Below are 26,085 nucleotides of genomic sequence, written 5' to 3' on the forward strand. Positions count from 1 at the left end.
GCTGCCCCACATAGGGGAACCCTGAGGTGCAGAGGGTGAGTGAGGTTCTCTCAGCTGCTGCTCCCGGCCTGTCTCTTCATATTTCCCCATGCCTCATTCACAGGGCGCTTCCCTGGATACTCTAAGCCACCCCTTTCTGCCTTGCCTTCCCCATATCTATCAGACTTGAAACCATGATCCCATGACCCCAACCCCCAAACTCACTAACCCAAACAAGTATAAGGCTCTCCCGTGCAGCATTCTGTTTTTTTTTCTTTTTGGGTCACACCCGGTTGAGGCACAGGGATTACTCCTGGCTCATGCACTCAGAAATTATTCCTGGCAGTGCTCAGGGGACCATATGGGATGTTGGGAATCAAATCTGGGTCGGCCACATGCAAGGCATATGCCCTACCCGCTGTGCTATCGCTCCAGCCCCACATTCTGATTTTTTAAAAATATATGGGGCTGGAGTGATAGCACAGCAGGGAGGGTGTTTGCCTTGCACGCAGCCAACCCGGGTTCGATTCCCAGCATCCCATATGGTCCTGCGAGCACCACCAGGAGTAATTCCTGAGGGCATGAGCCAGGAGTAACCCCTGTGCACTGCCGGGTGTGACCCAAAAAGCAAAATATGTATATATATATGATGTTTTAAAATATATATATGTATGTTTGTAAAATTCTTCTCTTTCAGCTTGTTGGTCTGTCCCAAACATGGAGCAGGGCGTGATGTGAATGGTAGTACAGCTGGGGCAGGGTCTGAGACCCCAGGGTCTTGCTTTGAATCCCCAGCTGCACAGAGTTCCGGGCAGGGTCAGGCCTTACTCCTGAGCACTGAGCCAGGAAAAGCACCTGAGTACTGCTGCCTGTGGCCCAGCGCCGTACCCAGCTACCAATAATAGAACACCACAGGAGTGGACACGTGGAGGCAGTCATGGCCAGGGCACCACCTGCACTTCCTGCACCCACCGCTGTCTCTGCTGGCACAGCACATTTATTGGGGGCACGTGCCCCACAGGTCAAAATTCACCTCCTGGCAGGGGTGACTTGCTCTTCATTTCCATATATCAGTTTGAGGTCCACCTGCTTCTTTTTCGTTGTTCTCACAACTTTAAGTTTTTCCATTTCCATATTTAAAGCAAGTGATATTAGTTTGTGATTTATGATACCCCTACAAAGTTCCTCTTTAACCTAAAGGCAATATCATCTAAAAACAGAAATTAGGTAATGACATGTTGAATGATCCTCAAAGCAGGACACGTTTGAACCACTGCTCTGCTCACCATGGACTGTCTCTAAACTCAAATCTGGCTCCCAATGTCCCTGCTCCTGTAATGATCCCAAAGCCTCAGGTAAGCTCCGGATTTTACCGCAGATAATGTACTACACATGTCCTTTGAAAACTTCAAATATAAGCCATTCATTTCTTTAAAAATGTATTTTCATAAAATCACTGTGGCTAGACCTTTACAGAGCTGTTCATAATTAGATTTCAGTCATCCTTTGTTCCAACACCCATCCCTCCACCTGTGCACATTTCGCAGCACCAGTGTCCTCAGTTTCCCTCCCTTCAACATCCTTCCTCACCCAGCCAACCCAGGCCCTCCTCTATGGTAAGACACTTTTCTTCTCTCTCTCTGTCTCCCTTTTTGCAGTTTACAATACAGATACTGAAAGGGTATCAGGAATATCTCTTTGTCTACTTTTAACACTCAAGGATTTCAACTTCGGACAAAAATAGAATTGTTATTTCAGGCAGTTTTGCTGACAGAAGAACTGGGAATGGTCTCTGCTATGGACAACCAGGGATCTGCAGATCTGCAGTGACTAACCACAGCCTGGGCCCTGGTCTGAGTGTCCAGGCAGGTCCTGAAGATCGGGAGGTCTTCCAACCCTGAATAGGGATGGGATTAACTCCTGCCTGCCAGGACACTCCTACAGAAGATGAAGGCCCGAGGCCACCTGGGTTCATTAAACTGGCCTGGTTTCACATCTTCACAATGGCCAGGCCTGGGTAACCATGACATGACAGGTAAAATATTCATAGTGTTATAAGTGTGTCACCACAACCTTTGAAAAACAGGGTGGAGGTCTGGTGGGATTTGGGGGATTGGAAACTGTCCTGAGATGCCAATACTTCTCCTGAGCTGCCGGCAGTCAGGGCTGGCACCTGCCCAGCACTCCCCTCCCCATGCCCCTCCAGCCTCCCATAGACTCCCTGATCCCAAGTAGGTGAGAGACAGGCAAAGCCTAAGGCGGCAAAATGGGCTGCTTCCTACCTGGCAAAGCTGCCGGGCGTTCTGCCGGGACCAGGCGGCTGGGTATGAAAAAAGACCCGCCCAACCGCAGGTGAAAGAGGCTCACATGGCAGTGGCAGGCAGAGCGCTGAGGTACCAGCCAGCTTCTCATGGCACAGAAATGGGGATAGGAGACAGACCGAAGGAACTTCCCTACTGGCAAGTTGTGACTGACAAGTATAGGCAGTTAGAGGCCATTACAAGTTAGGGTTTGCGGTCAGTTCTTTCAGCCCACGTTCTCTTTTGAACATGTCCTCCCTTCACATCTTACCAAGTAACTTTCTTTCAGGAAAAACTATCTTGCAGGAAGGACAGGTTGCCCAGAGGGTAGGGCATTTGCCTTGTACACAGACGACCCAGATGTGACCCGGAGTCCCGGGCAACACAAATGTTCCCCTAAACCCCACCAGGAGTCATACAAATACAGAGCCAGGAGTGAGGCCTGAGCACCACTGTGTGTGTCCCTTCAAAAAAGTCCAAGAATAACAAAAAGAGGAGGGGAAGTGGGAGGTGGGGTTGGTGCTAATTGACACGTGACTTCTTGGTACTCGCTGGAATGTTTGTGAATTTTACATGCACCATTGTAAACGTGCATTCCTTTTGGGATGCAGTACAGAAAAACAACAGTCAGTTAAAAATTTTATTTTGAAAAAGATAAGAGCGGCCGAGAGATAGTACAGTGGGAAGGGCATTTGCGCTACCTGGGTTCGATCTCTGGCATCCCATAGAATGCCCCTTGAGCATGGCCAGGACTGATCCCTGAGTCAGAAACAGGAGTGAACCCTGAGCACCGCTGGATGTGGCCCCCAAACCAAATAGACAAGCAAGCAAGGAAATGTAATACATCAAAATCTAGCATACAGGTGGTAAGGTGTCTGCTTTGTGTTATTCTAACCTGGGGTGATTCATGGTACCTCATATGAACCCTTGAGCACCACTAGGGGTGATCCCTGAGCACAGAGCTTCAAAACTAACATAGAAGCTGGGAAATGGTATAGTGCTAAGAGTGCACGCCTAGCATGGCTAGTGGTTCAGTTATTTGGGTTTTGTGTTTGATTTTGATTTTTGCTTTGATTTGCTTTGGTTTGGAGGCCACAGCCAGTTGTGCTCATGGCTTACTCCTAGCTCTGCACCCATGGCTCTGCAGACATGGAGGGCTCAGGGGACACCAGGGCATGCCAGGGGTCCAGCCCAGGTCACCACGTTGCATGATATGGCAGGGTGAATTGGACCCTTTAGGCCAGTGAGACCACCCAGTGTTTCCCGCCCCTCACACTCTGCTCCTAGTCTGTCTTTCAGAGAAGCAGATAGAGAGTTCTGCTGGCATGTTAGATCATGGCCAATTACTATAAAGTCAAGGCAGTGGACATGACCATTTTCAACATCCCTGGTCTGAGGTAGACAATTCCCATTCTCTTCTCAGCCTATGGGAATTCTGGCTGGCGTCCCTTCAGCAGACCTGAGAGAGAGATGGAACTGATGGCTTAGCCTGGCTTAACCTCCTCTCCTTCTGGCAGGGAGCAGGACCCAGGTGGACAGGCCCCTGGTGAGTGTGAGAGCATGGAGGGGGCCAGAACACTCCCCTTTTTCAGGCCCCAGCCATGCCAATACCTCTGGCAGGTTAGAATCATCAGGCACTTTGTCTAAAAATAACTTGATAGAGGAAAATTCATCAATAGTGAGTTCTGGGTGTTCATCCTCCCCTTTTTTAAGGAGACCAAGGTCTAATGGGTTGAAATCTTTGAAATTTGAGAAACAGAGGGAGGAGTCATTTAAGTGCAAGAGCACTTAAGTGCTAGTCATTTAGAGTGTAGATGTAAGGCTGTGAGGTATGAGAAACTTCTCAGTTTTTATTTTAGTTTCCTCTTCCATAAAGGCTCATACAGAACTCTAATCATGGCATTCACTAATGCCCACTGTTTCAGAACCTTGTATACATTGTCCTTTGCCCTCTTAATCAAGGGTGTTAGCTTTGTATTCATTTTGTTTCATTTTCCCACTTATCATGTTAATGTGGGGGCTTCCCTGATCATTAGTTCTTAACACCATTCAGGTCCCTATTCAGGTGCCACTTTGTCACCATCCCATGGTGACACAGTACCTGGGAGGGATGGACTATTTGAACATGGTCTAAGGCTGATAGTTCATAGACACGGACGCGGACTATTGACGGGAAAGCAATGGATCAGGCGAATGACTGGTGGTTCATCGACAAGTTTATTCAGGACAATCAGTGAATAAAGGCAAAAGCAGGAATGTGATAAAGGTAGATGGAATGGAAAAAGGTTTGGCAGTAACAAATAGATTCAGGTGGACACAGACTCTGCATCTCCAATCTCCCCGAAACAGAAACAAAGCTTAATCTCCTTCAAGGTTTCTAAAGGCAGCCATGAAGGTTTCAGGCAAGACACATCCCTGAGTCCAGCCAAAGGGGAATTACTAATCTGAACCATTCCAAGAGGAGCTATAGGACCACTGGTGACAGTCAGCTGCCATTGTCTGGACTTTGAATCTGAAACCATTGCTATTGTCTGGACTTAGTTCCAGCAGCCATTGCCTCTAGGAACCCTGGAGTGATCACACGGGTTACTCAGTTCAGGGATGTGCCCCAGGACTGCAATAAGTGGGGATAAAGCATTTTTTTTACTGTGGTTGAAATTGGTGTTTCCCTACTGATGAGTAGTGTTGAGCCTCTTTACATGCTTCTAATAGCCATTTGTCTATCTTCTTTGACTAAATTTCTACTTAAATATTTTCCCCATTGTGGGGGGCCATATTCAGTGGATCATGGGCTCTACTCTGGGCTCCGTGCTTGTGGTCAGTCCTGGGGTGCACGAGGGCTCACTACTGGTGACCTTGAGTCCTAGGAGTCACTCCTGATAGAGCTCAGGGGACCACGCGGTTTTGGGGATCCAGGTGGAGTTAGACACGTGCAAGGCCTGTACTACCTCTCTGGCCCCATTTATTTTATTATTTTTTAGTTCTATAAAGACTAGTACTGGAACTCAGTCTGCGTTTATTTGTTTGAGCGGCCCTCCTCCCATGGTGCTGGGGTGATCACGCAGTGCAGAAGATTGAATATAAGCTCCAACCCATGCCTCCCCCCCCCACAGTGACCCAGTTTACTGTGGAACAATCATTGTGAACACCCACAATCACAAGATGTGGTCCACACCTCTGCCTGGTGTGGACTCTTTAAGATGAACAGAAAATGCAGCTCATAGGAATAGAGAAGACAATAAGAGCAAAGTGCTTGGATGGGGCTCCCTGGCCATCCCAAGGCCCTGCAAATGGGCCACCATGGACAGAGTGTTGTCCAGAAGCTGCAGGATGAACTCCAGACCCCACTTCTAGGTCCAAGATTCCTGGTTCTCCAGGATGGGGACAGCCAGGGGCTTCCGCTTCGGCCCCGGGAGCAAGACCCTGGGTGCTTGTGCAGGGGACAGATTGCCCAGGTGCTGCCAGCCTTGGACCTGGGAGTCAGTGCTGACCTCCACATCCCTGGGCCCAGAGCAGGACACCCCAGCTGCCTGTCCTCACTTTCACCATTGTGCCCACAGGTGGGATTGCAGGACAAACAGGTGAGTGTTGGCGGCAGCAACGGGACAACTATCCCCTATTTCCTGCAATGGTAGGTGGCCTCTGACCAGTATCAGTCTCTGAGAATGAGCGACTTGACCAGCAGGTGCTACTGCAAAGTCAGCTCCTGGATCGACTGCAGCGAGAATGAATCAGGACAAGGTGAATAAGGAGAAATGACAGGAGGAGCTGTGAAAGACCCACTGTGAGGCCAAGAGCCCGCCTTGGGTGAGGGGAGGAAGGACAGGGCAGGATGCCATCCACTGCGGGATAGGAGGGGTGTAATCTGGCCCTTACTGTACAGAGAGGGTCCTCATAGAGGGGAGGCTGCCAGGTAGGATTAAGGGCTCAAGGCAGAGGGAGGCCCTATCTCTTAGGCCCTGGGAGAAAGACCCCATGGGGGTCTGTGGGGGGGGGGGTGTCGGATTCCTGCATCTTCTGGCTGGGATCTGGTCGGCCCTCCTGCCTGTCCTCACAGCCAAAGTCCTACCCACAGATGCAGGTGCAGGACGAGACGGTGCAATGCCCATGGCCTTATTGCTTAGCTTCTGCTGCTACCTAGAGCATCACAAACTGCAATCCAAGAGCACCTGGATGCCAGCAATCACCTGTGTTCCAAGGTGGAGCAGCTGCACAAGCTGGTGCTTTAGCAGAAGCAGTTCATGAACCAGCTGCAGCAGGTGCTAACAAGGCAGCAGGCCCTGCTGGAGGCAGCCTTCAGGGGGCCGAGGGAGACCCAAGTGAGATAGGGGTCACAGGCTCCCAGACAAAAAGGGGGCAGCCGGCTCCCACCCTGCCGGCTCACCTAGTACCTTCACCTTCAAGGGTTCCTCAGTCAGACATAACAGGAGAAAAGCAGCTCCAGGCCCTCTGGAATCATAAGGATACCCCGAGAAAAGTGAGTGACAGGTTCCTCAGGTGGGAGACCACCCCCCCCCCCCCCCCCCGGCCTTGGAGGTCAGGAGGCGGGGCTGCAGAGGAAGCAGAGCTTCCTCTTGGTGAGGCCTGTTGACCTCCCTTGGTTGTCTGAGACCTTGGACACATGCTTCCAAAGTACGTCCTGTGCCAGAAGCATGGAGGAGGAGCCCTTCGGCCTTCGAACATAGTGGAGGTTTGTGAGACCCTGAAGTCTGTTTAGCTGGAGGCTATGTACGAGGAGACCGGCTGGAGGAGTGTGAGAAGACTTTGGAGCTGGAGGCTGCGGTCCATATCTAGGCTTGCGGGGACAGTAGAGTGTGTGAGGATCCCAAGAGACTCTATTTCTGTCTGAGGAACAGGAGGCCACAGACCCCTGACCCTGGACCCAGAGTGACCCGACTACAAATCACACAAATCCAGCTCGTAAGCACAAGTTCAGCTGACAACCTTATTCACCATTAATCCCCTTATTTTGCTGCACACATGAACTCTACCCTCTCCAAATCCAAATAATTCAGCCCCATCCGTCCTTCCCGCCCTGCTCCTTCCCTCAATGCTCTGTCCCAACCTCTTCCCTCCCTTCTCTTTCCACCCCCCCCACTGCACTCAGTACTAGACACCAGGGTGTGGGGGGGCAGACCCCCTAAATATACAAGGTATTATTAGGTGGGCAGAAATGACCGCCACCTAAAGACACAAGAGTTCAGGGAGGCAGAAACTCCCCCATCACTAGACCCCATGGATTGGGGGGACAGAATTATCCCACACCACTAGACTTGAGTTGTGAGGGACAAAAATGTCCCCCACCACTAGAACCCAGGGATCAGTGGAATAGAGGTGTCCCCCACTACTGGATTCCAAGGATTAGGGGGACAAATATCTTCCACTACTAGAAACCTGGAATGTGTGGAGAGGGGATGCAGAAATGAAAACTGGGCCAACTCAAATCCCAGTCCTAATGATTTCTAATGATTCAGTCCTAATAACTTTTTGGGGGGGTAGGGGGGAACTCCCTGTGGCCTGACTCTGCCTTCCACCATGTAACGGCCTCCTCGCCTACCCTCTAGTTCACAGACCCAACAGGGCAACAGGGCAGCGACCCCCAGGCTGCTGAAAAGCTGCGTGCAAAAGAAGAATTGAGAAACATGAGGTGTGGGAGAGGGAGAGATGGGGATACCAGAAGCACCCCTGTGGGAAGTGAGGGATTCGAGAGACCCAATTCTCTGAGCTCAACAATAGTCGAGACAGGCGCAGGCTGAGACAGACAATTCTAAGAAGCAGGTGGATGTTCAAACTGATAGGTGGAAGGAAAGAGTGAGGTATTCCTTCCAGGAGGTTCCTTGCGGGAACACGTCCCCCCCACCCCCGAATGTGCCCCACCTCCAGATTCAGGGATTGTGCAGGGGGCATGGTGCCATGGCCATGCCCACGCAACGTGTCCAATCCCATGGTGTTCTTTTATTGGGGGGCAGGGCGTTGAGCCAGAGCTCCTGTGGTCAGGAGCTTCTCCTGGCTCCGTACTCAGGAGTGAGGCCCGGCAAGAGCTCAGGGCTTCCCTTGTGGTGCTGGGAAATCAAAGCAGGGTCCCTGAATGCCTAAACCACTCTCCAGCTGTCCTACCATTTCAACAGGCCAGTCTCAGAGAAATAAGCTGGAGACAGGAATTAAAACAACATAAAACCTATTTTTTAAAAAAATGGAAGCCCATATTGCAGAGCTTCATGTATGATTGGATGAGTTAGTGTGGGGGCTGGAGTCACGGGATCAGAGCTTTCAAGTCTGTGACGTAGAGGGCGGGCAAGGCAGAGGGGTGGCTTAGAGTGTCCAGGGAGAGGCCCTGTGAACGGGGCATTGTGAATGGGGAGACAGGCTGGGAGCAGGAGCTGGGCGAGTCTCCCTGACCCTCTGCACCTCGGTGTCCCCCTGCGTGGGGCAGCAGGTGGGGATCCACTCCTCCAGAATGTCATGAGCATGAACGTGAAGAGAAAAGTAGGGCCCGGGTCTGGAACCCTCCTTTCTGCCCTGTCCTGGTGCCCCCTTCCAGCAGTGCCAGGCGGGCACAAATGGTTCCAAACAAGAAAAGAATTGATTTTGTGAGGAACCCAAAGCAGCAGAAGGCTGTGAGAGATGAGCAGCCCCCCAAGATGAGCAGGAGGAACCCCAAGTCCGAGGATGGGGGCCCAGGAAGTTGGTGGTGGGGTGAAGGCTCTGGGGGCCTTGACTGTCTACCCTCTCTCAGGTGCATTAGCCCCGTGGTGCCCCCAGCTCTTCCATCTGGGCTACGGAATATGAAAGAACAGCTACAATGGAGGTCAGGAAGTTTCCACCAGGTCCAGGCAAGATGCAGGTTCGTCTGAGGTACGAGGACACTGACCTGAGTCTGCAGGAGCAGGGGCAGCATCCCCGGAGGGGGCTGTGGTGTGGGGTGAGCAGGGCTAGGTTCAGAGCTGCATCTTAGACGGAATGGAACATGAGTCGGGAACCATGCCCACGCCCTTTGCCCACCCCATGTGCCCTCCAGCAGCCGGCTGAGCTCTGGGGCAGATTGTTGAGACTGGGGCACGGCCCTTCTGGAAAGCCTGCTACCCTCCGCCCGAAGCCTTTCTTGGCGTGAGAGGCTTCTGATGTTTGGGTCTGGACTTTCCTGTCCAGAAGTTCCCCTGGGAGGACAAGAGACCTACTTGGATTATGGGGCCGGGGGAAAGGACAGGGCAGGAGGCTTCCCAGTGATGTTGACTGACTCATCCTGCTCCAAATGGTTCTGAGGATGTGGGTGGCAGCAGGGAAAGAGACAAGGGCTAGTTGCCCGGGGAGGCCCCATGTCTTAGGCCCCGGGAGCAAGAACATCAGGGCTGGTTGCACCAGGTGCTGCCTGCCTGGGCCTGGGAGTCTGAGCCTGCCTCTCCTGGCAGGGATTGGGCGACAGGCACTCCCAGGGTTGTCACAGGTGCAGGCGCAGTGCACCTGCAGCGACAGCTCTTTCCAGCAGCACTGGGCCACCGCCCAACAGCACCTGGGCTCTGGAAAGGAGCAGCTGCCTCACAAGAAAGATGAAGAAAAGGAAGATTTAGAGACAACAAGGCGTGGGCTGATGGGGACGCGGGTGAGAAGGGCCGTGGGCTCTGGGCAGGGAGGCGGCAGCCGGCTCCTCCTGCTCCTCACCTACTCTCTTCACCTTCAGGGGTTGCTCAGTCAGCCCTGCAGGAGAACTGGAAGCGGCAGTTATCCACCCCTGAAATGGCAGATACCCTGAAAAGGGTGAGTAGCAGGGTCCCAGGAGGGAGAAGCCACCTACGGGGGTCAGGAGGCAGGGCTACGGGGGAGGTGGAGCCAGGTGGGCCCTGCCCCATGCCACTTCACCTCCCCTTGGTTGGTTAAGACCACAGGGCTGCTCCACAGCCCAACAGAACCAGGATGTCAATCATGGGAAATAGACCATGAAGACTGAGGAAGATCAATCAGATTGTGATGCCCATGAGATAAGGAGGCTGGTGCAATGGTGAAGGAAGAGGAAGGGAGCACCGAGTCAAAGGAACAAAAAGTAAAAACCCTGAGTCTGGCATGCAAGCGGATCACCCAAGAGGCCATCGTAAGCATGACACCTGCTTGGAGACCCCTGTGGCTGCCCCTCCTAACGCTTGGTCTCCCTCCTCAGCGTTCTCTCAACCCCCAACATCCTGCTCGGGAACCAATGGACAGCCACACCTTCCTTGGAACCCCAAGTGTCCTGTGACAGTCAGAAGGGACTTCCTAAAGACACCCTCATGCACACCCCATCCTCCCTGTTACCCAGAGATGGAAATCACACCTAGATCAAAGGGCAATGTGAGCCAATACAAAGAAAACCTGTGTCGGCAGAAGATCAATCAGACTGTGATGCCCATGAGATAAGGAACCCGCAGACACCCGGCCCAGGGCCCCAAGTGACCTGCCAGGAAATCATGTTGTCCCCTAGCATCAGCAATGGTTAAACTGGAATTCTTACTGACCTGGAATTCCATTTTTCATCAACCCTGTCAAAATCTTATTCAGCTACCCCAACCCTGTCCTTCTTCCCCCTTCCTTCCCGCCCTTCTTCTCTCCACCCTCCTCCTTCCCGCCCCCTCCCTTCTCCCCTCCTTTGTCCCTCCCCAGTGAGGAAGGACACATATTATGATAAGGGGCTAAACAAAGCAGTTGCAGACTCGCCCCCATGGTAGGGATGCTGCGTGCTAAGAGTAGCTAGATGACCCAAACAGAGTAACATTGAGCCTCAGACCCTGCATGTAAACAAGGCAGACATCCTCCAACACATCCATATGTGCAGGAAGAAACTGAAACCATAACTCGTAATAATAATAGTAGTAAATCCAAAGAAAAGAATTTAAACATCGAAAGTTTCTCCAAAATTGGGACTCAAAAGTCTCCCTGAAGTTAGTCAAACCCCCACCACACTTGGCAGCAGGGGAGTACTTTTCCCAAAGAAAAAAATGGAAGTGAGAGAGGAACACCAATGGGCACCGTAGAGCATGGCGATGCTCTTGCCCACAAACACAAATGGTTCTATCAAATGCCCATCATCAACTTAGGAAGAAGGAACATGTGTGCCGCCATGGACACATGATCACTGGAAGGGGCAGGAATGAGCCTCCCATAATACCCCAGGCATTTGGGAGACACTGTCACCTACAACAGACTCTGTGGAGTTGCAGGGGGCTAGAATGTCGCCAACCTAGGCACTTTGTTTTGGGGGACAGACACACCCCCACTGGAGGCATCTCAAACAATTGACAGACATAGCCCCCATTGTAGGCACCTGACCTGGGGGACAGAGCTGTCCCCTAGTGTAGGCAACGTGTTCTGAGGGACATAGATGTCCCTAGTGTAGCACCTCAATCTGGAGTACATACACGAACCTCAATGTATGTACTTGGTTCAGGGATCACGCCTGGTGATTTTTTCTGGGAACCAAATGAGGTGCCAGGGACCAGGGCAGGGTGGCCACCTGCCAGGCAAGCACCCTGCCCTCTGCACGAGCTCTCTGGTTCCTGTTTACTTTTGACCCCCACCTGGAGGTGCTTGGGGTCTACCCCTGACTCAGTGCTGGGGGTTCCCTGACGTGCTGGGACTCAGACCTGGGCCTCCTGTATGTGCTCTTGACCATTGAGCTATCTCTTCGACCCAGAGTATGTCTATGTGTGTGAGTGTGTGTGTGTGTGTGTATGTGTGTGGTGCCAGAAATGGGTCATGGATGATGCATGTGTGTGTTATCTCATCTCATCCCAGCCCCGTCTCTTGGCTTTGCGTGCGTGTCTACCTCAGCCAGCCTTCCTCAATCTGTCCCATTGAAGAAGTGCTGCGTGTCCAGGGATGCCCACAGGGCCGGGGGTTTGGGGCTCCTGTCATGTCCAAGGTGCTTCAGGACCATCGAGGTGCACTGGGTCTCCCCAGGCTGGAGCTGGGCAACGGGGAACCCTGTGTGTGTGTGTGTGTGTGTGTGTGTGTGTGTGTGTGTGTGTGTGTGTGTGGTACCCAGGCTGCTACAGCTCTCTCCCTGGGCACCCACCAACACCTGCACAGCTGGGGCTTGGGGGCATCATCAAGCACCAGGACTGGGGTGGGGTGGATTGGGGGGCAGTGGAGGACCTTCAGGCTGACCGCATGGACCCCCCTCAGGAGTCCTTTGGTGACGTGACCGAGAGGCAGCAGCTCCGTGAGAAGCTCAAGTGTAAGGACTTCAGGTGGTTCCTGGAGAACGTGTATCCTGAGCTGCACGTGCCCGAGGACCGGCCCGGCTGCTTCGGGATGGTGAGAGGGCTGCGCCCGGGGGGGCTGCCGGCAGGGTCCCCACGCCCTGCATGGGGCAGGTCCTCGGTGGGGTCCCTTGCGCTCCCCAGCCCCGGCCCTCCCCTGTTGTATCCCCTGGCTCTTCCCCTCCCCCGGCTGGGTTTGGCTCTCAGCTCGCTCACGTGGGAGCATATGAACGAGAGTCAGGTTCTGCCTGTGATTTTGTGCATGAGGAGACTGAGGCTTGCCTGGACTCTCCACACCACCTCTACCCATCACATCACTTCTCACCCTAGTCTCAGTGTCTGGGTCAATCAATCATTCCCACCTCAGGGGTCCTTGGGGACCAGAGAGGGGGTAGAGGAGGATGAGGCAGGAAAAGGAGAGTCACTTCTGTTGTTCACCAAAAGAAAGAGAAAAGGAATGTTTGGAGGGGGGCCCAGAGAGATAGTCCCTGGGTTAAGGTTAAGCTTTGCCCTTTGTGTGGCCAACCCTAGTTTGATCCCCGGTGCCAGACGTGGTCCCCTGAACACCGTCAGGAGTGGCCCTTGAGTACCTCAAAGTATGGCCTAAACACCCGTCCCCCCCGCCACCACCCCTGCACACAAATGGGAAATATTTGGGCTATGGGGTTTGGGGTTGGGCTTCACCCGGTGGTGTTCAGGGGTCACTCATGATGGTGTTGGCGTCAGACTGGGGCTTGGTTGCCTGCCTGGCAAGTGCTCTCAGCACCCCCCCACCCAGACTGTCTCTCTGGCCCCAGTGCCATTCACTCTGGAGAGAAATCACGCCAAGGTAGAGACTCCCCTCTCCTGGGCTGCACAGCTGGGCGACGCTGCTTCCCCCATTCTGGAAGCCCTTTGGTCAGAGCCCAGCAGGCTCTGAATACATTCAAATCTTTGGCCACTGTGAAGTGTCCAGGTCTCCCGAGGTGCCGAGAGGATCAGGAGGCCGTCGTGGGCTGCCTGCCCCAGGGAGTGTGTCACTCTTGATCGCCCTGCCTCTGTCTCCTGCATCCCCACCCCACCCCGTCCCACTGCATTTCTCTTTTGTCCAAGCGCAGCCCTGGAGGGGATGATGGGGCATGATGCTCTTCAGGCCTTTGCACGTGACCAAACTGGGCACTATCCCCAGCACCCCATAGCATTCCCCACCAAGCACCACCAGGTGTGATCTCTGAGCACAGAGCCAGAAGTAAGCCCTGAGCATTGCTAGATGTGATGGTCCCCTCCTCCCCCCCCCAAAAAAAATCCAAAATGAATAAATTAATAATAGGTAAAAATATCAGAAGCTCTTATTTATTTGTTTATTTTTGGTGTGGGGACCATGCCTAGTGGTGCTCAGGGATTTACTCCTGGCTCTGCGCTCAGGGATCACTCTTGGCGGTGCTCAGGAGGTCCTGTGGGGTGCTGGGGTTTGTCCATGTGCAAGGCCAGCCACCTGACCTGCTGTACTGTCGCTCAGGTCCCAGAAGCTCTTACTTTTGGGCCTGGTTCTTGTGCCAGGCCCTCCTCACTTCCTGTTTCCCCTCCCTCAGCATCCTGGTTGGACTCAGTTGTGTGTAAACCTGAACTGGAAACTCCCCTTATGTTTCTTGGTAGCTCCAGAATAAAGGACTGCAAGGACTCTGCTTTGACTATAATCCTCCTGATGAAAACCAGATTGTGGGGCACCAGGTCATTCTGTACACCTCTCACGGCCTGGGCCAGAACCAGGTAGGTGACGCTTTTCTCTGGAAAAAGGCAGTAGGGTGCCAGGGTTAAAGGTCTTGGGAGCCTCTTAAAGAGGGAAATTGGGGAAAATCTATGTGTGTTGTTGTTTTTTAATTTTTTTTTTTATTGAATCACTGTGGTATACAGTTACAGGGCTTTCATGATTGAGTTTCAGTCATACAATGATCAAACACCCATCCCTCCGCCAGTGCTCATTTTCCACCACCAATGTTCCCAGTGTCCCTCCCGCCACCCCCATCCCCTGCCTCTATGGCAGACAATTTCCTTCTTACTCTCGCTCTACTTTCGGGCATTATGGTTTGCAATACAGATACTGAGAGGCCATTATGTTTGGTCCTTTATCTTTCAGCACATCTATGTGTGTTTTTTTAAAAAGTGAATATTTGACCTCTTCAATTTATAAAGGTAATAGAGACTCATTGTAAAATATTTGAGAAATAGAAAGTGAAGCAAGTGTGCCCGAGAGGAACTGGAGAAACGCCTTAGGATGAAGATGAGTTTCTTGTCCCTCTTTCTCCTATGCACAGACTCTGGCTTCTGTGTTTTAATTAATTGTCATCATTGAATGTTTATGGTTTATACTTGATGATTTCCTCTTGCATGATCCATGCATGCTCCGATGTCTTTTTTGGGAATATTGTGCCTTTTGGCCTCTTGGTGGTTCACATCATGTAGTTCTTTGTTTGTTTTTATTTTTGTTTTTGAGTCACACCTGGGGTTACTCAGGGGTTACTAACGGCTCTGCACTCAGGAATCACTCCTGGCAGTGCTCAGGGGACCATATGGGATGCCAGGGATTGAACTCAGGTCAGCAAGGCTAACACCCTCTCCACTGTATTATCCCTCTGGCCCTGCACCATGTAATTCTGGAGGGGTGAGATGAACTGATTCTCTGCGTGCAAAGGTAATACAGACTCATTGTAGAACATCTGGGAAATAGAAAACGGATCAAGCAGTGCCCGATAGGACCCAGAGAAATCCGTTTGTGCAGTTATGACTAACCGTGCACCAATACCTACAGTTAGAGGAAGAAAAAGGAAAACCCTGCAGATCTGGGTCGGCTCAGGAGGTAGTGCTCAGGAGGGCACCTACTTGGCTGGAGAGGCTCGATTCCAGCACCCTGTCTCCCTGTGTGACCCAGGCCTGCCCTCTCCCTGGCAGTGCAGTTCCTGCCTGCACAGGACATTTTAGTGATTCCACGGTACCATTGCCTTGGATCAAACTCCCTCAAGTTTGCCGGGAAGAGGCAGAAAAGCCCAGAGAAGAGAAAGGGCAGCTCAGGCCTCAGAGTTGCCCACTCGGCTACTGAGACCGTCCATTTTCTGGCCAGCTCAAGGGTGGGGACAGCGTGAGGTCTCAAACACCCAGGGAAGAAGCAGAGCATGAGAAGGGGGCCTTGGGGAACTCTGGCCAGGCACTCACAGACCCTCAAGACTGGACACTCAGGCTCTCTGCCTGGCCCCTGCGCTCTGATCCCGCCTGGTGTCTGTCCATTCCTCCATGGCCGAAAGTAACCGTTGCCCACGGATGGGTCCTTTGCAGTTCTTCGAGTATACATCCCGGAAGGAGATCCGCTACAACAGCCACCAGCCCGAGGGGTGCTTGGCGGTGGAGGCGGGCGGGGAGAGCCTGGTCATGGAGCTCTGCCATGATCCGGACCCTGAGAACCACTACTTCCTCCCCTGCCCAGTGAGTGGGCAGTGTCATCTGTGCTGTCAGTCTTGGGGCTGTAGTAGACCCCGGGAGTCTCAGGGAGGAGCCGGCCCCAGGCATGCTGGGATAAGAGACATGCTGGGAAAGGGTGTGGGGTGGAATGGGGAACTGTTGCCGCCTTCATCTTGCAGGATCCCTAATGCTTGGCCTGTCTTCTCTTGTTCACTTGGAGTTGCTGGGGGCTGGGAAGGGCTTGGGACCGGCCTGGGGGCTGCTGCTGCTGCTGCTGCTGGAATGGGGTCTCCTTAAAGCAGATGTGAGGGCAGATCCTGCGGGGGGAGGGTTGGGGTGGTGGGGAAACTGTTTTACTTCTGTAAACCTCACCCCCATTTTCCCCAGCTCTGGAATCAGGGGGAGCGGCAGGGAGATGGTTACAGGGGTCACCAAAGCACACACGCAGCCCTGGATTTATCCCACGTGGCCCCTCCTGAGCGTCACCATTTGCAGCCCTGGAGGTCCCGAGCATCACTGGGATGGCCCTGGTGCACCCCAGCACTGCAGGACCTAAGCATCACCTCCTCAAGTCTTAGCATTCAAGCAGATGGCCTGCTTGGCCCAAATCCCCAGGGCTTTCTATCCCAAGAGTGCTCTGGAGGACCCCCTCCAGTAAATAAATAACTTAAGAGGTGAACCAAATAAAACGAGGGCAGTACCCATAGCTTTGGCCAACTCCAGGAAGGACTCGGCAGATAGCCGGCAGCTTCCTTGGAAACTGTCAAGCCCAGCCAGGGGCGCTGAGTGGTCACTTGTAGCACAGGGCTAGGCATGGATTTACTAAGGTGCTTGTCCTGTGGGCAGCCATCCCTGGTTCAATCCCTGGCACCACCTCTAGTACCCAGGCCCCTCTAGAAGTGACCCCTGAGGACCCGAGTATCCCACCCTCCACAGAAATGTTCCTTGCAGTGTACACTACCCCCGCTGGGGTCTGTTCTCCATCACCGTGGATTTGGAGCAGGCAGTGGATGCAGGCCCAAGAGGCAGTAGGTCCCTCATGCTGTGACCCCCTCTGCTGTGGACCCTTGAGGAGATTTGTAATTCGGCTGTAGCTTTGGCTCATTCAAGCACAGTTTGAGCACTGAAGAGGAGACAAATAATAAGAATGAAAAAGGAAAAAAAAACCCAAAAAAACAAAAAACCTGTCCTCTTTCCTTGGATTCATTCTCAGCCTGGCCCCAGGGATGGGAAGATTCTTCTGTCATACTTACAAAGGGTTCATTCTATGTATCAGAAGAAAGTAGAGGACATTTTCTGGTAGAAAAATGTTACAGTTAGGAATGAGAAGTGGAGTCTGGAAGGGTGATGATTCTTGGGTGAGAGGGAGGCTGTATGACAGGCTGTACCTCCGTGCCCCAGACCTTCTGGGTTCCTTTAGCCAGTGCAGACATTTCTATATATAAATTTCTGAAAGGACAAAAAAAAAAGATCCACAGGCTTAAGAACACATTTTTTAAAAAATTATTTTCAAATTTTATTTTTTTTTGTTTGGGGGCCACACCTGGCGATGCTCAGTGGTTACTCCTGGCTCTGCAATCAGGAACGACTCCTGGCAGTGCTTGGGGGACCATCATGGGATGCCAGGGATCGAACCCGCTTCAGCTGTGTGCAAGGCAAGTACTCTACCTGCTGTACTATTGATCCAGCCCTGCAAGAACACATTTTCAGGAAAAATCCTGCGAGCAACCACTTGTCATTCTCTGAAATTGCCTGTGATCTTTCCTAGGATGGTTCTTTGTTTCACGAACAGTCGAAGAAATGTGTTCAGGCCGAGAAGGAATCCAACGACAAGTTTGTCCCACTCTTACGGGACTGCACCCTCTCAAGCCGTCAGCAGTGGTTCTTCCAGGAACAGATGCTATGACAGGCGGGAGCACACCGGAAGTGAGGGCCCTAGCCCCTGGGCCCAGCAGAGAGGGGCCGGGCTCCCCGACAGAGCGCCCACTCAGCTGCCTGCCTCCGATGCCGTAGGTTAAGGTGGGGTGGGATTCGGTGCATAATGTGAATGCACTTGGTACTGGTTTGGAAACACTTGCCACGGTTCCCAAATACCCCCGTTTTCAGTAACCATCAAATGTTCACTCGTGGTTTTCAGGGAATTAAAATTTTCAAATATTTTTCTATTATTTTTTCCTATTGTGTTGTTTTATTTCCTCTAGAAAAGAGGTATATAATTCAAGTTGGTATTTGCAGTAGTTCCCAGGGCATGTCTGCATGAGTTCCCAGGAAATCAGACTCACGGCTTGTACTTTGCATCCCTTGGTACTACCTCACACGCTGCGTTGGGTATTTCCTCCCTGTAGATAGGTAAAATCTAGGAATCTGGCATTGGTTCCTTCTGGGCATTGAGAGATTACTGACGTATTTACGTATTTAATAAAAAGGCTATTTAGTGGGGCTGAAGCGATAGCACAGAGGGTAGGGCGTTTGCCTTGCAGCGGGCGATCCGGGTTCAATTCCCAGCATCCCATATGGTCTCCTGAGCACCGCCAGGGGTAATTTCTGAGTGCAGAGCCAGTAGTGACCCCTGTGCCAGGTGTGACCCGAAAAGAAAAAAAAAAGGCTATTTAGTTATTTATTTTGGTAGAGGCCATACCCACTTCTTTGTCAGTCTCGTGGAGAAGAGAATGTTTTCTGTAGATTTCATTGCCATGTTTTTCAGAGGTTCCCATAATATGCTTTCTGAACTTATCACACTCTTTTCAATTTCTTACTGTTATTTCCAGTAAAAGACAGCACATTTGCATCAATAGAATTGTAACCCTCCCGCCCCCACTGTGATATCATGGAATATCTTTTTTATTTTGCTTACTTTTTTTTGTTGTTTTGGGGCCACTTCCCGCAGTTCTTAGGACTCACTCCTGGCTCTGTACTCAGGAATCACTCCTGGCAGTGCCCAGGCGACCATATGGGGTGCCAGGGATTGAACCCAGGTTGGCTACATGCAAGGCAAATGCTCTACCTACCATGCTATCGCTCCAGCCCCACATTCTCTTATATTACCCATATATGTGCCATTTGCCTATATGTAGCGAGTCATTTTTCTCTTGCTGCTTTGAGATTTTTCTGTGTGTGTGTGTGTGTGTGTGTGTGTGTGTGTGTGTGTGTTTTAACAGTTTAGGATGTCTCTTAGTGTAAACATAGAGTGATAGCACAGCGGGAAGGGCACTGCCTTGCACACAGCCGACCTGGGTTCATCTCCTGACATCCTAGATTGGCCCCCAAGCCCCACCGAGAGTGATTGATTCCTAAGTGCAGAACCAGAAATAACCCCTGAGCATCTCTTGATGTGGCCCCAAAACAAAAAAACAAAAAAGAATAGATGTCTAGGTGTAGTGGATTTGTGTTTATCATCCTTGGGATTCACGGAGATTTTGAGAAAAAGAGCTTTAAAAAGTCAATATGGGATGGTCTTTGTCTTAACTTTTGCTGCTCCTTTCTCTGTTCTTTAAGTTAGATAATGTCTAATGAGTAATCTTTTCATTTCCCATCTTCTGCCATCTCAAACCTATTGACATCATGAAGCTTTGTGAGTTTTTTTGGTCTTAAATTTCAGTTACAGTACTTTCAACTCCAAATATCTCTCTGGTTCTTTAAACATCTGATGATGTCTGTTTCTCTGCTGAGATCCCCAATATATTGATTTAATGTTAACACATGTTCCATTAATCCTTTGAACAGATTTCCTTAGTTCTCAGAATATATTAATAACAGCTTTGAAAGATTTTATGATTCAGCAACTTAAAACAACTCTAAAAGGCCATTGGTTGTTTTTCACCCCTCTCCATTAGCATGAGTTTGCTGCTGATTCAGCCAGTAGGAGAGGGTCTGTTGCTAAATGATATTATTTCTTTTTTAGTGTTCACTGAATTAAATCAGGTCTACCCAGTATAATTTCTTTTGTTGAAAAAGATTTAAGTTTTAAGTTAAAAGTTCAATTGAGACTTAAGTTCAGAGTCAGCTGATGAGGTTAAAAAGTCAACTTCATTTGACATTTAAAAAGTTAAAAGTTAACTGATTAGTGGCCTTAATGCCATCCTACAAAATTTGTTGTTTTAAAATGTTATCCCACTATCTTCCAGGTTCTGCTCACTCTCGAGGGGAGGGGACTATGGGGGCCAGGAAACAAGAATTCTGCAGATTGGCCTGGAATTTTGCTTTCCCTGGTCCAGTGGGTTATTTGACTAATATTGTAAATGATGCAGGTGCATTTGTAACTGATTTCAGAGGTGCCCCTCTCTATGGAAGATGCCTGCTTACCTGCTTTTAAAAGATTCCCTTTTAAAAACCTGTAACAATTCCCGGGGCCGGAGTGAGAGCACATTGGGTAGGACGTTTGCCTTGCACGTGGCCGACCTGGGTTCGATTCCCAGCATCCCATATGGTCCCCCAAGCACCGCCAGGAATAATTTCTGAGTTCAAAGCCAGGAGTAACCCCTGAGAATTTCTGGGTATGACCCAAAAAGAAAAAAAAAACTTTATCAATTCCCAAGAACATTTTCGGGGACTGAGGGTAGGGAACCATTCCCGGTAGTGCTTGGGGGTTACTCCCATCTCTGTATTGAGGGGTTGCTCTCAGGGGTGTTTGGACCAACCTTCATGCAAAGCAGGTGCTCAGTCTCCCAGAAACTGAACCTTTGTTGCTGGACAAGCCCCTTTCTGTCAGCTGGGCAGGATTCATTTTATTTAAATGGGCTACTTGCATGTTACTTGCTGGTTGAATATGGATGAAACATAACATTCCCAATTCATTGGCTTCCTTTTTCTCTTTCGGCAAAGCAGTTATTTTCAGGCTTATTACGATGTGCACAGACGTACCTGTACCTTGTGAAGAGGCAGGATCCGGCCCAGGAGGCGAGATGCTGCCACCTCACAAGCTCCAGGTGGTGCCAATCTCATGGACCAGGGATGGTGTTTGAGGAACAGCATATTCCTGTGGGACTAAGGGAGAGGCATCAACCCTGGGTCTGACCAGTCCCTACTGTATTACTCTCACGTGCCCACGAGATGGTGCTGTCCACCTAGGAAACCTAATCCCCTTAGCCATCAAATCTGTAGCACTGTAGCACTATCCTCCCATTGTTCATTGATTTGCTGGAGTGGGCACCAGTAACGTGTCCATTGTTTTTGGCATATTGTATATGCCATGGTAGCTTGCCAGGCTCTGCCGAGCGGGTGGGATACTCTCGGTAGCTTGCCAGGCTGAGAAGAGAGGAAGGAGGAAGTCGGGCTTTCTCCCTGACTGCCACTGTCTGATTTCACGATTGTTGCAATAAATGGATCTATCCCAGGCCTGTGCGGGTGTGTGTGTCACTAGGTGGGGATGGTCTGGCCAGTAGTTGACAATTGCTTCTAGATTGTGGGAAGCCTTGGCCATGTCACCATGCCAAGACGCTTCACATGCCTGCCCCTGTGTGAAGTCTGTCAATGACCCCAGGAGAGTCCACCCCAAGGGTTGAAGGTCTCAATCTCGGATGCGTCCCCAGGAGGGAGGGCAGGATGCAGCACCCAGAGCCCTGCCTTCCACTGCAGCACCTCCATGGCCTCCCCTGCCCCTGGTGCCTGTTTCCCCTTTCCCCTCTGCAGTGCACCAGGGACAGACCCCACTTTGCCCCATAGTGGCCACATCAGGTTTCTCAGGATGAGGACTTGAAAATGCTCCTGCAGCAGGTGGGTCCAAGGTGCTGTCCCCTCAGTCAGGGTCCCTCTCCATAGCACCTGCCCTGGCAGGAAGACAGTGTATTATCAGTGGAGCAGGATGGGGCTGTGGATGGAACATGTTTCTAGTGTCCCCGAGTCTGTTATGGAGCTGATCCCTGATAATAGCGCCCCACTTCTGTGTGGACCATCGGGTTCCCTAATACAAGTCCCACCGCCACCATCACAGCACGGTCAGACCCCATGTAATAGAGAACCAGGCCCTGATTCCTCTTTGCTCCTGCACACCTGGACCTGTTGGGACAGCCTTGGCTGAGTGACACACTACTGGTGACAAGAAGTGTGTCCAGATCCATGTGTCAGACCAGATGGGAAAGCCTCAGAAGGAAGAGCCTCCCTGTTCCAGTCATTTCCAGGAATTTGGTCAGCCATGCCCCTTCCTGCCAGTCACACTGCTACTGGGAGTCACACTCCTGGTAAGGATGGCCAGGGCAGGCACAGGCAGCTCCTGGTTTACGCCTTGGTGCCCAGTTCATAGCCCTGCCCCTCTATTTGCACCATGGGCCTGGGGCCGCCCATTCACTCTCACGGTTCTGCACAGCTCACACATGTCCTGCACACCCTCTCGCAGCCTCTATTGGGGCTCTGAGCTTAGCTCCCCGTGTCCTGCCTCTGGGTCCCTGGGCTCAGGAAACACCAAGTCCAGGTTTTCCTTGAGGTTTGGGGAGCTGGGAGACTGTGGGGATCAGCTGCTTACCCCTATCAACCCTTGCCGGTGGGGAGAGCTGTTCTCCCTGGACATTGAAAGACTGTCCTGGGAGTTTTCCTCTTAGGACCTTACAGAGTCTCACCAAGACATAGGTGGCACCCAAGAGTTTGCCAGAAGCACCCCAGTGTATTCCATGTGTGCAGGCTCTATCCAGTTACCCCCAAACGGGCATTAGCAGGTCACAGCATAATTATGTAGGCTGTTTACAGGCTACCTCGATTCTGCGGTAACAACTTTCATCTTAACATAGAGTGGTACCTAGTGCTCTCAGGCGCTCCCACAGGGATAACTCCAGTTTCTAAGCTCCATTGTTTGAGCGTTCCCGTGAGCCTCTTCCATCCCTGCTCAGGCAAACTGCTCTCACTCTCTTGCTTGGTGAGAGATTTGGGAAGCCCATCCGGGTCAGACAGAGGGACAGAGACATATAAATAAAGTTAAGGAAATAGGCGTAGCTTGCTGGGGGCGCTCCCGGGCGGACTCTCTGAACCTCAGGTGAGGCAATGGTACACCCGCGCCCTGGGTTAGACTAAGGGGGCTTTTAAGTTGTCTTGGTCTGGTCCTACTCATCTGTTCATGGGTCAATGGTAAGAAACCTGGAATGAAGCCTGGTGGCTTCCTGTCACCAGGTGGGCGATAAGTCTTGTCTTTATCACCTGGGACAAGGTGATCTCTGACTCCAGGAATGTTGCTGTCCACTCAGCCGGTTGCCATTTGGTTCTGGTCACCATTTTGTCAGAGCAAACCTCACATTTGATTCTTGTCAAATTTGGTGATTCCTGACCCATCCATCTTGTCCACCTCCTAGAATGGGTCTCTCAGAGGTCCTGCCTTGTTTTTGCTTCTGCCTCTTGTTGCCTGCTTGGTTCCCTCCCCTTAGGCTTGGCAGACAGACTCATTTGTGAGCCCCCCTTAGCTCACCCCGCTGCGGCTGATCCTGACAAACTAGCACCTGCAGGTTAATCTTCTGGTGATGCTCAGTGATGAGTGACTCTCTGGAATTGTTTTTCAATTCTGGCCTGACTCTGAGAGAATATACAATATAATCCAAACACAAAATTTTGTAAGTCTATATCTGTACCTTATGGTGTTTCACTAATAAACATTTTTTTTTAAATGCAGGTCTGTGTGGAGAGGTGGGGGTTGATGGGAAGGAAACTGGAAACATTGGAGGTGGGAAATGTACATTGGTGGAGGGATGGGTGAACAACGATGACTGAAGCCTGAGCATGAACAGCTTTATAAGGGTCTATCTCACATCAATTCAATAAAAAAGTTTTTAAGAGGAGAATGGCTTATATTTGGATGTATAGAATTAGATGTGTAGTACAATTTCTGAGGTAAAATCCAGAGCTGAGCTGAGTCGCTGAGATCATCATAGAATTGGAGAAGTGTGATGCTGGACTTGAGTTTGGAGACAGTCCATGATGAGTGGTTCAAATGGGTCCTGCTTTGAGCACCATTCAACGTGTCATTACTTAATTTCTTTTTAAAAAATTATTATTTCATTACTTTAAGGGGAAACTCTGTATGGGCATTTATGAATGGCAAACAAATTTCATTTGCATTAGATATGGAAGTGGGTAAATGCTGCAGGGGACCTGCAGAGGCCTCTCGGGGTACAGAGATGGGGGTGGGGGACAGGTCAAGGGACCTTCCCTAGTGGCAGTTTGTGATTGACAGGTACAGGCAGTTACTGGCCATTAGAAGTTAGGGTGAGTAGTCAGCTCTTTCAGCCCACTTTCTCTTTTGAACACGTCCTTCCTTCACAACTTACTGAGTAAGTTTTTTTCAAGAAAACTATCTTGCAGGATTGGAGGGGTGGTCCAGAGGGAAGGGCATTTGCCTTGTGGACCAGCCAATCCAGATGTGACCCCGAGTACCCCATATGATCCCCGAAACCCCACCAGGAGTCGTCCCTGAGTACAGAGCCAGGAGTGAGGCCTGAGCAACACTGGGTATGTCCCTCCAAAAACGTCCAAGTATAGCAAAAAGAGAGCAGGGAAGAGTTAGAGGGGTGGTACTGATTGCAGTGGGACTCGCTGGAGCATTTGGGAATTTCACACGCACCATTGTAAACTGGTATTCCTTTCGGGATGCAGTGTAGAAAAATCAACGGTAAGTTAAAATTTTATTTTGAAAAAGATCAAAGATGCCGGGAGATAGTAGAGCGGGAAGGGCACTCGGGCTATCTGACTTCAATCTCTGGTGTCCCATAGAGGCCCTTCAGCATGGCTGGGACTGATCCCTACTGTGGTTCCAAAACCAAAGAAGCAAACAAACAAAGAAATGTAATATATCAAAAGTTAGAACAGGTGGTGAGGTGTCTGCCTTGCATACTTCTATCCTGGGTTGATTCCTGGCACCTCCTAAGGATCCTTGAGCACCATTAGGGGTGATCCCTGAGCACAGGACAGGAAACAGGGTCCCCAGTCAAGGGAGGTCTTATCTCTTAGGCCCCTGGAGCAAGACCATGGGGGCCTGTGCCGGGGACAGATTGCCCAGGCGCTGCCAGCCTTGGGCCTGGCAGTCGGTGCTTGACCTCCACATCCCTGGACCCAGAGCAGGATGCCCTGGCTGCCTGTCCTCACTCCCAGCTTTGCGCCCACAGGTGGGACTGCAGGACAAACAGGTGAGTGTCTGCGGCAGCAACAGGAGTAGGTACTCGGCCTCCCGCAGTAGGACGTGGCCTCTGACCAGTGTCGGTCTCTGAGAATGAGCAGGAGGAGGAGCAGGTGCTACTGCAGAGCCAGCTCCAGATCAGCTGCAAGGGGAGTGAATCAGGACAAGGTGGATATGGAGAAATGACAGAAGGTGCCGGGGGAGACCCACTGTGAGGGTAGGAGCCCGCCTGGGTTGGTGGGAGGAAGGACAGGCCAGGATGCCACCCTCTATAATATTACAAAATCTAGAACAGGCTAGAGGGGTTGTGGGGGTGCAGACTGGCCCTCACTGCACACAGAGGGTCCTAGTACCGGGGAGGTTGCTGGGTCGAGGTAGGGGTAAGCCCCATCTCTTAGGCCTTGGGAGAAAGACCCCCAGGGGAATGTGCAGGGGACAGGTTACCCCATGTGCTGTTTTCCTTGGGCCTGTGTGTGAGTGTCTGGGCCCTGAATGTTGTGGCTGGGATTTGGACAGCCTTCGGCCTTTTTCATGACATAGATGTGCATGCAAGACTAGAAGGTGCAGTGCCTGCAGCCTGGAATGCTTCTGCTGGTACCAAAAGCAGCACACAGCGGCAACCCCACACCTGGATGTCCCACTCACCTGGGCTCCAAGGTCGAGCAGGTGCTGAGGCACAAGCAGCTCATGGACCAGCTGCAGCAGGTGCTAACAAGGCAGCAGGCCCTGCTGGAGGCCAGCTTCAGGGAGCTGAGGGAAACCCAGGTGAGGGGGTGGGCAGAGGCTCAGGGACAGGAAGGTACATCTGGCCCTAGACCTGCCTACTCACCTGGTGCCTTCATCTTTAGGGGAACCTCAGTCCTGAAATCAGGAGCAACTGAGCCCCAGGCCTTACTGGAATCCCAAGGGTACCCTGAAGAGGGTTCGTGGTGGGAATCCCAAGGGTAACCTGAAGAGGGTGAGTGGTAGGTCGGTGTCCAGGAGGGAGAAGTGCCTGTTGGGGATCTGGAGGTGGGGCTATACGGGAGGTGGAGCCAGGCGGGACCCCTGAGATGCC

General features: G+C 51.5%; 2 protein-coding genes across 2 annotated transcripts in view; both read left to right on the forward strand.

The window, feature by feature from the left end:
• LOC130026599 (polypeptide N-acetylgalactosaminyltransferase 12-like) overlaps positions 1-17,846 on the forward strand; it is a 308,882-nt gene extending 291,036 nt beyond the window's left edge. Inside the window, 1 exon segment of the mRNA XM_056117440.1 lies at positions 17,709-17,846. Within this exon segment, the coding sequence (XP_055973415.1) occupies positions 17,709-17,846 (138 nt within the window).
• A 98-nt stretch (positions 17,847-17,944) lies between these two features.
• Positions 17,945-26,085, forward strand: part of LOC130026600 (polypeptide N-acetylgalactosaminyltransferase 12-like) — a 65,027-nt gene continuing 56,886 nt past the window's right edge. Inside the window, exon 1 of the mRNA XM_056117441.1 lies at positions 17,945-17,949. Within this exon, the coding sequence (XP_055973416.1) occupies positions 17,945-17,949 (5 nt within the window). The remainder of the gene's footprint in view (positions 17,950-26,085) is intronic.

This window comes from Sorex fumeus, unplaced genomic scaffold (genome assembly GCF_029834395.1).
Source record: "Sorex fumeus unplaced genomic scaffold, SorFum_2.1 ptg000034l, whole genome shotgun sequence".
In the NCBI taxonomy this organism is placed as follows: Eukaryota; Metazoa; Chordata; class Mammalia; order Eulipotyphla; family Soricidae; genus Sorex; species Sorex fumeus.